Below are 13,490 nucleotides of genomic sequence, written 5' to 3'. Positions count from 1 at the left end.
CATTAATATATATTGTAAATAGCTGGGGTCCCAGCACTGAGCCTTGCGGTACCCCACAAGTCACTGCCTGCCATTGTGAAAAGGACCTGTTTACTCCTACTCTTTGCTTCCTGTTTGCCAGCCAGTTCTCTATCCACATCAAAACTGAACCACCAATGCCTTGTGCTTTAAGTTTGTATACTAATCTCTTATGTGGGACCTTGTCAAAAGCCTTCTGGAAGTCCAGATACACCACATCCACTGGTTCTCCCCTATCCACGCTACTAGTTACATCCTCGAAAAATTCTATAAGATTCGTCAGACATGATTTACCTTTCGTAAATCCATGCTGACTTTGTCCAATGATTTCACCACTTTCCAAATGTGCTGCTATCCCATCTTTAATAACTGACTCTAGCAGTTTCCCCACTACCGATGTAAGACTAACTGGTCTGTAATTCCCCATTTTCTCTCTCCCTCCCTTCTTAAAAAGTGGGGTTACGTTTGCTACCCGCCAATCTTCAGGAACTACTCCAGAATCTAAAGAGTTTTGAAAGATTATTACTAATGCATCCACTATTTCTGGAGCTACCTCCTTAAGTACTCTGGGATGCAGCCTATCTGGCCCTGGGGATTTATCGGCCTTTAATCCATTCAATTTCCCCAACACCACTTCCCGGCTAACCTGGATTTCACAATTCCTCCAACTCCTTTGACCCGCGGTCCCCTGCTATTTCTGGCAAATTATTTATGTCTTCCTTAGTGAAGACGGAACCAAAGTAGTTATTCAATTGGTCCGCCATATCCTTGTTCCCCATGATCAACTCACCTGTTTCTGACTGCAAGGGACCTACATTTGTTTTATCTAATCTCTTTCTTTTCACATATCTATAAAAACTTTTGCAGTCAGTTTTTATGTTCCCTGCCAGTTTTCTTTCATAATCTATTTTCCCTTTCCTAATTAAGCCCTTTGTCCTCCTCTGCTGGTCTTTGAATTTCTCCCAGTCCTTCGGTATGCTGCTTTTTCTGGCTAATTTGTACGCATCATCCTTCGCTTTGATACTATCCCTGATTTGCCTTGTTATCCATGGATGTACTACTTTCCCTGATTTATTCTTTTGCCAAACTGGTATGAACAATTTTTGTAGTTCATCCATGCAGCCTTTAAATGTCTTCCATTGCATATCCACCGTCAACCCTTTTAGAATTAATTGCCAGTCAATCTTGGCCAATTCACGTCTCATACCCTCAAAGTTACCTTTCTTTAAGTTCAGAACCATTGTTTCTGAATTAACAATTCAGGGGAGAGGGGGAGAGGGGAGAGAGAGAGAGAGGGGGGGGGGGGAGAGAGGGAGAGAGAGAGAGAGAGAGTGGGGGAGAGAGGGAGATGGGAGAGAGGGGGGGAGAGAGAGAGGAGAGAGGGAGAGAGTGGGAGAGGGGGGAGAGAGGGGGGGAGAGAGAGGGGGGGAGAGAGAGGGGGGGGGAGAAGGAGAGGAGAGGAAAGGAGGGGGGAGGAGAGGAGAGGGGGGGAGGGAGGAAGGGGGGGGGGGGGGAGAGAGGAGAGGGAAGGGGGGAGAGGGGAATAGGGGGGGAGAGAGGAGGGGGGAGAGAGGAGGGGGGTAGAGGAGAGGGGGGGGTGATGGGGAGAGGGGGGGGAGAGAGGAGGGGGGTGATGGAGAGAGGGGAGAGAGAGAATGGAGAGAGAGAAGGGGAGAGAGACAGGGAGAGAGGTGAAAGAGGGATAGGGAGAGAGAGACGTGGGGAGAGAGAGGAGGTGAGAGAGAGAGAGGGTGCCTTTTTACTTCACCCCAAACAACCATTTGCAGGCAGTGCTTTTTTCCTCAAACTAACCATATTTTCATTTTCAAACCACATTATGGGTACTCACAGCTGTGGAGACATTTGTTCAGTGTTATTCCGAGCTCTGATTGAGGCACACCACTTGCAGAGACTGATTGAGGCACACCACTTCCTGGTTTTATAGTCCCTCCCCCTCCCTCCAGCAGGGGCAGCAGAGTGAATGGAAAATTTTGTAAAAACATTAATATCTGTAATTTTTCATCGACGGGAAAAATACTCGGCACACATGCGGCGGAGGGGGGCTCTGAGCGAGGTGGCCAAAAATGACGGCCGTAGGTCGCGGCGTTCTCTCGGAAATCGCAGCACAGAAGGCCAAAAGCGGTCAAGAACAGAGATTTAGTAATATAGAAGATAAGTCTCATAAGCAGGCAACCATGAACTAGAGACAGACAAAATGCTGGAGTGACAATGGGTCAGGCAGCATCTCTGAGGAATAGGTAATATTTCGGGTCAAGACCATTCTTCAGACGGGTCTCGACACGAAACGTCACCAATTCCTTTACTCCAGAGATGCTGCCTGACCCGCCGAGTTTCTCCAGCTTTTTGTACACTTGTTCAGACTTTCGATTATTGATCTGCAAAGTTTCTGTGGAATTTGCCTGACAATCCACAAATTGCTCTGCTTGCTATCTCTCTTCATTTCTTTTGATTTTTCTGATGCCCTATTCACACCCTGTTCCAATCCGATTAGTTCTGGATCTGATCTCACACACTGTTCATACCTCCAAGTTTATGCCATATCAATCACCACAAATTTTGGACTGGTTCATCTTTCTTCGCAATCTTTTTAAACAGCAAACGGGCAACTGATTGAATGATTACTGCATTGAAAAGCTATTTTAAAGATTCTGCACAGTGTCTCAATTGTGCAGCAGCTCCACAAATAATAACAGAATCATATATTTTTATCACAGTTAACAGTACACGTGTATGATTTACAGTTTAGCTACTTAAAGCCGCAGGATGGAGATGTCTTCTTTAACACTGTTGCTTATTAAAACAGACCTTCATTCACGGTGGCTCAAGAGTAACTCGGGAGAGGAACTTGGAACATCGCAGAAATGACAAGTAAACGGCAAACATTATCATACCCGTGGGAACTCGGTTAAACTCTTGATCATACACTTGGAATCTCGTACACAACCACGAGTCTTTCACTCGGAGTACCTCGTGGGTCAGCTCGCACAGTGAGACAGGGCTATTACTGAACCCAAACGTTCCAGAGAGAGTATTCTGCAACATAGTGAATCTGCTCAATCATTTTATTGCATTATATAATAATAGATTATGTCTTTGGGGGATGGGATACTCTTGGAGAAAACATTTATTTAACTCTACACACTCCAGGATGTTGTGGCACTGCAGAAATATGATCTCTGATGATTATATGTTTGCTTTATTGTGTCAATCGCATGCAGTGTTGTAGCTTCATCAGGTTGGGATCTGATGGTGTATCTGGTTAGCATCCATCTGCACTCATTCAACCAAGGTTAATTCCCTGAATATATTGAAGAATGAGAGATATACAGGGCCACGAGGCAAAGACTGCAGCGGTGTACATTGTCAGCTACTTCTGGTAGTCCCCAATGCTTCATGGATGTTTAATTGAGTTGTCAGGTTTAATCAGAGTTTATTGCATTTAACACAATAATAGTGTTATACAAAAAGTGCTCATGGATGAAGATATGATGTTTGTCTCTACAAGGACTGATGTGGTCACTTCTTCCATTACTGTCATGGCCAATGCTCCTGCAACAGGCAAATTGACGAGGGCGAGGTCACGCAGGATTATGTCTTCTGTTGGTCCATGCCCATCAGGGCAGGCTAGCTCATGCAGTCAGCACTAACTGACATTGAAAACTCAACCATTGAGCCTTTGCTGCATTGTCTGCTGTTTCCAATCATTGCTCATCGTGCAAGAACACTGATTAATCAACTGAAAAGATACTTGGCAGATGAAATGTTGAGAAATGTGGAGATTGCATTTTGGAGGGTCGACTAATATGCAATGCTCGTTCAATGCACAATTTTAAAGCAAGGATCAGAACAAAGATCTAGGAGTATATGTGCATATGGGCTTGAAAGAAGCAGGGCAGGTTAAGAAATAATTAGAACAAAGGATCTTTGCCCTTAGATGATGAGCGTATAAGAGCAAGTAACGCAGTGAATCTTAAAAAAATGTCACATTTTTGGGCATCACAGATAAGATTGAGTGTGAAGAGATTAACCAAAATTATTCTAGGCATTAGGAAATAGTCTGGAGATGTGAACAGATTGGAGGTGTTGTTCTCCTTTGAATAGAGAAAAATGGCAGGAATTAGGGAGGCATTTAAAAATCATGGATAGAAAAGAAGAATGTGATACCTTCAGAAAGGCAATGAAAAATTAGAGGTTGTATAGTGGAAGCAATTGACAAAAGAACTAAACAAGTATCATGAAAATTGAAAAAAATCTGGATACTGTACTAGAAAGAATCCATATATCTCTGGAGAGAGAGCATTTAAATGGGATTTGAATTGCTTATCAGGGCAAATGGCCCATTTATGTGCTGCTAACATTGAGATTTTGTAACAAGATCATTTATTTTAGGAAATCAAAACAGACTGTCGAGATGAGCTTAGGAATAACTATAGGCTTCAATACAATAACTGTAGTAATTATGTTATTGCCTCAAAATTTACATTGTTCAGTGGAATTATCATTAAAGTTTAAGTTAATCCAAATTGACCTTAAAAGGCAAAAGATTCAGATGATTGCTTCATAAAATACACAGCAGCACATTTTTTTAATTCATGATTGTTTACAAAAATCTCATCAATATACAAGGAACTTTTTTTCTTCTCCTCCCCACCCACCCAAATACAGATTCACTTGCATGGTGAAAATATAAGATTTAAAACATTCCAATTTTTCAAAAATAAGCATTTATTTTTGAACTGGGTCTCCTTATCAAGTTCAAAGAATGTGAAAATCAGCAAAATGCAATGAAAGCATCAGACAACCTCATCCAGAAGGTTGATTTGAATGGAAATGTAACCCAAACGATTTAACATGAAATTACTCCTTAGCCATCTCCATTACTGAACACTGAAAATGGGTAACATGATTGGCAGATTAAAACAAATTGTGGTGTCCATCTCCTCCCTACCCCATAGATATTATATTGAATATAACATTAAAAATAATTCTATTCATTGTGCAATTATAGTTAGGCAACTAAACATGGAGAGCAAACTGCTATAGCAGCCAAATATATGCAATTAAAAATGCAGTACACACGGGACACCCAGCAGTATCAGTAGAGAAAACAGATGCCAATTGAAGTTTTAGATATCGACTAGATTTAGATGTGCATGTAAATCAAACAGGCAAAAAAATGTACGTCATTGCACAAAGGTACTTATGCTTTTATGTTATACTTGCACATGAACAGCTGAAACTTTTATCCCATGTTCTGCTAGTATTTACAAAGTAACCTGGAGTTACCAATGAAAGAGTTAAGGATTGATGTAATGAAAAAATAAATAGTAGCAGAGCAATCATATAAAGCACACTCATTGACAATCATAAGTATTTATTTTATTTTACTTATTTAAATGTAACAGGAACTTTCATTTGAAAATCTTTTTGCTAATTAATTTTTCATTAGTGCCCTGTTTTCCTAATGTCCCTCAAAAGGAACGACCTGTACAACTTTCCACTCAATTTAACTTAGTGCTCGTTCCCCTGCATCACCATCAAGTACAGACAACCTTTAATTCCCCTTCCCACACTGATCTTTCTGTCCTAGGCCTCTTCCATTGCCAGAGTGATGCTAAACGCATATTGGAGGAACAGCATCTCATATTTCGTTTGGGCAGCTTACAACCCAGGCGTATAAATATTGATTTCTCCAACTTCAAGTAACCCCTGCATTCTCTCTCTCGCCACCCCTCCCACACCCAAGTATTTTGTTCTCACCAGGCCTATAGAACCCTCAGCCAATGCCAACTCCAGCCCAACCCCGCTCCAACTCCAGAGGAACCCACTCCCCGATGGGCCGCTACAGTGACAAGTGCCAGTTCGCCCACGGCCTGGCCAAACTGCGCTCCCTCAGCTGCCACCCCAAGTAAAAGCCGTACCTTGCACACCACTGGTACCTGCTGCCCCTATGGTACCCACTGCCACTTCATCCACAACCCCGATGAGGAGCGAGGGCCCCGGGCTCGCCTGTGTCAGAGTGCCAACCTGGGCTCGGCCTCTTCCGGCCCGGTGCTCAACTGTGCCACGCTGCGGTAGGCCTTCAGCCCCGACCTGGAGTTGGAGCTAGCCCAGACTCTGGGCTTGGGTCTGGGCAAGGGAAGGGGAGAAGGTTGCCGCCAACACCACCAACAGCTCCAGTGGGCGCCTATGGCCGGCAGAAGCCCATCTGCAGACTCTCTCTCCGACCAGGACGACTCCAGCAACAGCGGCTCCGAGTCACCCGTCTTCAAGCAGGGCCAGCAGCTGCCCATCTTCAGCAGGATCTCGGTGTCGGACTGGGGTTGGAGGGCTGTCGGGGCCAACTCAGCGGGACAGGCAGAGCCGAGCTGGAGGCAGCGGCTGCAATAGGGCCGCCTCGCCAGCCCAGGGCCACTCTGGACAGGATCGGGACACCGGGGAGGGGACGGGGACAGCCCAACAGCATCCGCAGCGATGGAGAGCCAACCCCGACCCCGACTATGGACGAAACGCAAGCCTGCACACAATGCAGCATCACCGTTGCCGAGACTGTTTTATAGCTAGTGACCCATTACCTGGGCATGCGCAGTCGGAATACAGAACTCACTTATAGGTGGTTTGGACAGTGATGCAAACCAACAACAATTGTAACATTTTGCTGTTACCTGCGGTGCCACTTCTGATACTGAATTTGTTAACTATAGTTTGCTGGAGGTAACTATTCTCGAGTCCATCCATCCTTCACTTACCTTTGAAATTCTGACTTTTATTTGTACTTGCATTTAGAAAACAGCAAATCATTATATATGACAACTTGCATGCCTCAAATCATATTAAAATGAAAAATTGAAATGTTCCATCTTTTTCCACAATTACTTAACATATATTGAAATACTTGAAAATAATCAATTACTTCAACTGAACGGGTAGCAGAGGTAACATTTAAATTGGCTACAACTCACCATACTCCATTGAGGGATCCGGTTGGCACTCCGGAAACTGGCCTTCAGAAGGTACGCTAACAGTTCTGCGTAACAGCCTTGCCCGACATGACTCCGCTCGCCGTTCCTGCAGTAACAAGGGATGAATCTGGGAAAAAAAGTACAATCCATGATTATAAAGTTGGTCATACAGCATGGAAACAGACTCTTCAGCCCAACTTCAAAACACCATTAATTTCTTGAGATCATTTCATTTGCCTAAGTTTGGTCCATATCCCTCTAAACTTTCCTTATCCACAAATTTGACCAAATGTCTAAATTGTAATTTGTACCCACCTCAACCACTTGTTCCAACAGCTCGTTCTATCACCCCCCTCTGTGTGAAAGAGTTGCTTGCCCCCCCATGTCCCATTGAAATCTTTACCCTATCTCTTTAAACATGCCCTCCAGTATTAGACATCACAACTCTGAGGAAAAAGACTGACAGTTCACATTATCTATGCCCCTTGTGATTTTAAACACCGCTTTAGGTCACCAGCTTCAGGAAAAACACTCAGCCTACCAGGTTCTCTTCATAACTAAAATCCACTAGTCTTAGCAATATCCTTGCTAATCATTTCTGCAGTCCCTGTAACTTAACCATATATTTCATAAAGTATAGCAACCAGAACTGCACATGATAGCCTATGTATGCTCTCACCAATGTCTTGTAGTTGTAAGTGTTTAAGAAGGAACTGCAGATGCTGGAAAATTGAAGGTAAACAAAAGTGCTGGAGAAAAGCGAAGGAGCTCCATAGATGCTGCTGCACCCGCTGGGTTTCTCCAGCACTTTTGTCTATCTTGTAGTTGTAACATGTCCCAACTCTTGTACTCAATGCTCTGTATGCTGAATGCAGATATGCCAAACACCTTCACCACTTTGTCTACCTACATACCCTGAAAATGAACGTCCATCATCTTGATCAAAATATCTTTATCCATCAACCATGTCAATACATTTTCATTGCATTTTTATCTGACTCGCAGTGAATGGTATAAAAAGTTCAATAATTACAAATACACCAAATCTAAAAATGTTAAAGGGAAGTTCAAAGCTCAATGTATCATACAAGATGTGCACACTCAAGAATTGGCTCGCATGTTTTGCATGCTGGTAAAGATATACTGTATAAACAGTTACTCAGATATGACATCTTCATATATTTAAGTATGCAATGGTTCATTCAGGAGCAACTCTCAAGTTCCAAAGGTGATGGGACAACTTCATAACAGTTCAATCTTTCCTTCAAATTTTCAATGGTACGGTAGATTTTCCAAGTGACATTTAAGTGTTTGGGTCAGCTGTTCATTTCAGAAACTTTCATTTTCAATTTCATGATTTCTTTTTCACAGCCATGATCTTCAATCAATGTCACAACTTCAATTCCCAATCACCGTCTCCTTTTAACACCAAGGTGAACTTCTGACCTCAGGCTACATGCCTTTTTCTACAACTTTCTTACCACTAGACTCAACTTTTCTAACATGCAGGACCTGACCTACTATCATGGGAGATTTTAATCTATATGAAAAACTAGCAAGGACATCTTAAAATAATTTATGAGGTGAATGAGGGATTGCTCCTTGGAATATGTTCAGGAACATATCATGGTAGTCCACACCCTTATACTTACAATATAAAGGAGATAACTCACAATAAAAGCAAGTAATTCAATCCTTCATTCTTATTCCAACGTTCTACAAGATCAGACTCACCTCACCTACCCAATTCTGCTACCAATAAAATTGGTAATTTTTCTAAATATGCAATAAATTCCAGTACACATTTTGCAAATCATAAACAAGGTCACCAGGAACTCTCAGGACATGAGCGTTTTACTCACTATTGATATAATTTGCTTTATTATTTTCTGGGTTTCTTGGGAACCTTGGGAATCAAGTTATACTATCTGTATAGTAAACCCTCTTTTAATGGACCTCTTTATAACAGATTTCGGTTATAACGGACAGACCTGCTGAGGATATCCCAGCTCACGCCGGCTATCCAGCCCCGGCTTCCGAGGCCTTCCCCGACTTGCAAGGTGCACCAGCGAGCTCTTCCTCACCTATCACGCGATCCAGTAAGCATCGCTGTTGTGGCTCACATTGTAGCCCCAGGGGACAGTGCTTTATTCGGGCCCCTGCCACTGACGGGATATGCTTGGTCACCATGAGGCTCTCTCCCCTCTCACCAGCTGCCTTTTCTTACTGTCAGCCGCTACTTTGTCCGCCACTCATTCCACTACCGCTGCCTTCTTCAACCGTGCTGTCAACTCTGCCTTTCCTTACCCTCTCCACCCCCTCCTCCTCAGGAGTCACCAACATACTCCACGCTGGAGGGTGTCGGTGGCTGCAGGGGAGAGGGAAGGAGCCCCACTGTAACTGGTTGCATCGTTTATTTGAGAGCAGATTGAGGGGGAGTTGTCAGCCCCGGGCTGCGGCAGCCAGTCGGTAGGGTAGCTGATGGGGAAAACCTCGCTGCTGCAGACCAGTGGCATCGGCGCTTAGTTTTAAGGTGAAATGACCAACTCTGCAAACTGTCTGCAATCAGTCTCAAGATGCCAGGTTCAATGTTTTTACATCGAAAAGGACATATTTAGAATATTAATGATGGTTTTGGCTTACTTGCAGCTTTGACTGAAATGGGCAACATTTTAAAAACACTACATTTTTCTTGGAGAAATATAGTTAAGACAACATTAAAATCACAGTTGAGTTAATGGAGTTACTCTCCTCAATTTGATGCATGCCGACACGATTACTTTCACTGAGTATTATCATTGTACTGTTGCTAATACGCCTGCACCTGCCAGGATAGAGATGCTTCCTCCTACAGAATGAAAACTAGAAACCCTAATCAAGCTTACATACCTCCTCTTTATCCAGCAACAATAGCTGACCATCGGTGACAACACAAAACTTGGTATTCCATATTGCACGCTCATAATGCGATCTTCCGCAAGATATTCTGTGTGTGGGCGGACCTCTTACATCTGAAAAATAAATATTTCAAACATTACAAGGAAGAGTGTCTAAAGTGAAAAGTTACAAGCTTTTCTTGGCTGTTGGATTTCACTACATTTGGGGGCTAAAGCAAATTTGGACAATACAGTAAGAAATTATACATATTTGCTTCCTCACATTCCTCACAATATAAAAGGATTGAGACCAAAGTCGCAAAGCACAAGAGAAAAAAAAGATAAATTAACCATAATTCGGCGCTATTAAACAGAAAAATATATAGCTTTATCACAGTTTATAATTGCACAGACCTTGGGAGAAAAAAATTGGACTGCAAATGCTGGAATCCAGAACAAGAAACAGTTAATGGGAATGTGGGATGAATGAGATTAGCGTTAACAGGTTCTTGATGATTAGTGCAGACTCAGTGAGCCAAAAAGCCAAATTCCACATTCTAAATGATGCAACTAGTTCAAGACAAAACATGGGGGAAAAATTCAGTTAAGGATATAACTATAATTCAGTTATGGGCGCACAGTGGTAGAGCTGCTGCCTTACAACGCCAGAGACCAAGGTTCAATCCTGACTATGGGTGCTATCTGTAGGGAATTTGTACATATTCCTTGTGACAGTGTGGGTTTTCTCTGGGTGCTCCAGTTTCCTTCCACACTCCAAAGACGTACAGGTTTATGGATTATTTGGCTTTGAAAATTGCCCTTAAGCCCCTGTCCCACTTTCATGACCTAATTGGCAACCTCTGCCAAGTTTGCACTTGACTCATACTCGCAGCATGGTCGCCACGAGGTGGTCGTGGCGTTTTTTCCAGCCTGATAAAAAATGTCCACGAGTAAAAAAAAGCTCGGCATGGAAAAAATTGATACTTTTTACTCGTAGATAGGTCATAGGTAGGTCGTAGTAGGTCGTGATGGTAGTCGTAGGTAGTCGTAAATAGTTGTAGGTCAGTAACTGGCCCAAGAAAAAAATGCAAACATGACGTCATTTTATCATGTGATCATTTTCCACTCGTAGCTAGTCGTAGTTGGTCTTAGGTGTGGAAGACTGAGGTCGAGTGGGTCGTAGGAGGTCGTAGACATAGTTGTAGGAGGTCTTTTACTTTGGCGAGTCAACACGACCTTGACATTTTTATCAACTCGTCTAGGGTCTTCTAAACTCGTGGATTAGGTCGTCCAAGTGGAACAGGCCCTTTAGTGTGTGCAGGACAGTACATGATGTATCTCTAAAGTCTAAAGGATTTGGATTCCTGCATGATTAAACTGTAGTAACAAACCCAATAGATTAAAAAATGTTTATATATGCCAAGGAATAATGTCCCCACATTTGTAAAATTAGCTTTGCAAGCCCAGTGAACGTGCATTAGTGAATCTCATCATCAGAAAGAGATGCTATACGTCATTCTGCTATAACCCGCATTTCAATAGCATGAACGGGATATAAACCAATTCATGAATTAGGGAATTCCTATTTGCATTACGTGGGCCAAATTAGTTAGAACACATTTTCAAATCGGGAACTAGCCCCACACCATTCAGACAGGCTGCCAGTTTCAACTTGGGTGGTGTAAGAATTACTTTGGAAGTTGACAAGCAGAAAAAAATCTGTCTTGGAAAATTCCAGTTTCCACCTAACCTCCCAACAGCAATCAGACATCATGGTCCCATAAGAATATAGGCTGTCATGGAGGCCATTTAAAAGTTACTTTGGAAATTGACAAGCAATCTTGTGCAATCATACCCTATTATAAATAACAAAATGGATAGCCTTTAGCATTTTTAGTTTGCAGTGAAATATACAGCTATTAAATATACAGGTATATACAAATATGCACCTTGTTTTAAAATTCAGCCAGAAAAATAATAGGGTCTGAATCTCTAGCCCCTAACCCCCTTTTTCCCCATTGACAATTGTTTTTGTAACACAATGGTCTGTAACACTAAGTTTCTTAGGATTGGAACTATCATGTTATTCTACCTGTACAGTAAACCTTTGTTTAAACGGACCCCTTTATAACAGATTTTGGTTATAACGATCGGACCTGCTGAGGCCATACCGGCTCGCACAGCTGATCCAGCCCCGACTTCCGGGGCCTTCCCCGACTTGCAAGGTGCACCAGCGAGCTCTTCCCCACCCATTGCGCGATCCAGTAATCATTGCTGTTGTGGCTCACGTTGTAGCCCCTGGGGACAGTGCTTTATTCGGGCCACTGCCACTGATGGGATGCGCTCGGTCACCGTGGGGCTTCCTCCCCTCTCACCAGCTGCCGTTTCCTCCTGTCAACCCATCGCTTTGTCCGCTACCTACTCCACTACCGCTGCCTCCTTCAACCATGCTCTGTCAACTCTGCCTCCCCTAAACCTCTCCACCGCCTCCTCCTCCAGAGTCACCAACATACTCCACTCCGGGTGTCGGTGGCTGCAGGGGAGGGGGAAGGCGCCCTGCAGTAACCGATTGCATCTTGTCTTTGAGAGCGGACTGAGTGGGAGCTGTCAGCCTGGGGCAGCGGCAGCCGTTCGGTAGGGTAGCTGATGGGGAGAAGCTCGCAGCTGCAGACCAATGACATCGGCGCTTAGTTTTAAGGTGAAATGACACCCTACACTAACATCTAAGTAATGCCCCTATCCCACTTAGGAAACCTGAACGGAAACCTCTGGAGACTTTGCGCCCACCCAAGGTTTCTGTGCGGTTCCCGGAGGTTTTTGTCAGTCTCCCTACCTGCTTCCACTACCTGCAACCTCCGGAAACCACCTGCAACCTCCGGGAACCGCACGTAAACCTTGGATGGGGCGCAAAGTCTCCAGAGGTTTCCGTTCAGGTTTCTTAAGTGGGACAGGGACATGACTCTACAGACCGAATCAGTACGAATGGTCCCAATGTCACTTCTCCATGTTCCACAGGATGCTGCTCGACCCGTTAAATTACTCCAGCAGATTGTGTCCTTTTGTGTATTAACCACCACCTTTACTTCTGTGTTTTAACTACATACAATAATACCTTATTTGTTTATAGCAGACAATGGGCAATAACTGACAACATTCCCCCTCCATGGTCCAGTATAATCAGGGTTTACTGTATTAATAAGATTCTTTTACCAAAATTTAACTTTATACAATGTGGATCAGATTCAAAAGTTGAAGGTCATCATTTTAGACAATATACAATAGGTGCAGCAGTAGGCCATTCGGCCCTTCGAGCCAGCACCGTCATTCAACGTGATCATGGCTGATCATCCACAATCAGTACCCCGTCCTGCCTTCTCCCCATATCCCCTGACTCCACTCTTTGTTTCCTGTCTGCCAATCAATGTTCTATCCATGTCAGCACTCTACCCCCAATACCATGTGCCCTAATTTTGCCCACTAATCTCCTATGTGGGACCTTATCAAATGCTTTCTGAAAGTCCAGGTACACTACATCCACTGGCTCTCCCTTGTCCATTTTCTTAGTTACATCCTCAAAAAAGTCCAGAAGATTAGTCAAGCATGATTTCGCCTT

General features: G+C 43.5%; 1 protein-coding gene across 2 annotated transcripts in view; it reads right to left on the bottom strand.

Moving 5' to 3' along the window:
* The window catches only part of LOC129711830 (disabled homolog 2-interacting protein-like), a 625,376-nt gene that overhangs the window by 532,826 nt on the left and 79,060 nt on the right, over window positions 1-13,490 (bottom strand). For both annotated transcript variants that reach the window (XM_055659772.1, XM_055659773.1), the window contains exons 2-3: window positions 9,891-10,012; window positions 7,002-7,128 (exon numbers count right to left, since the gene is read on the bottom strand). In XM_055659772.1, coding sequence (XP_055515747.1) covers window positions 7,002-7,128; window positions 9,891-10,012 — 249 coding nt within the window. The remainder of the gene's footprint in view (window positions 1-7,001; window positions 7,129-9,890; window positions 10,013-13,490) is intronic.

Source organism: Leucoraja erinacea, chromosome 31, assembly GCF_028641065.1.
Source record: "Leucoraja erinacea ecotype New England chromosome 31, Leri_hhj_1, whole genome shotgun sequence".
NCBI lineage: Eukaryota > Metazoa > Chordata > Chondrichthyes > Rajiformes > Rajidae > Leucoraja > Leucoraja erinaceus.
This window is presented reverse-complemented; position numbering and strand designations above follow the sequence as displayed.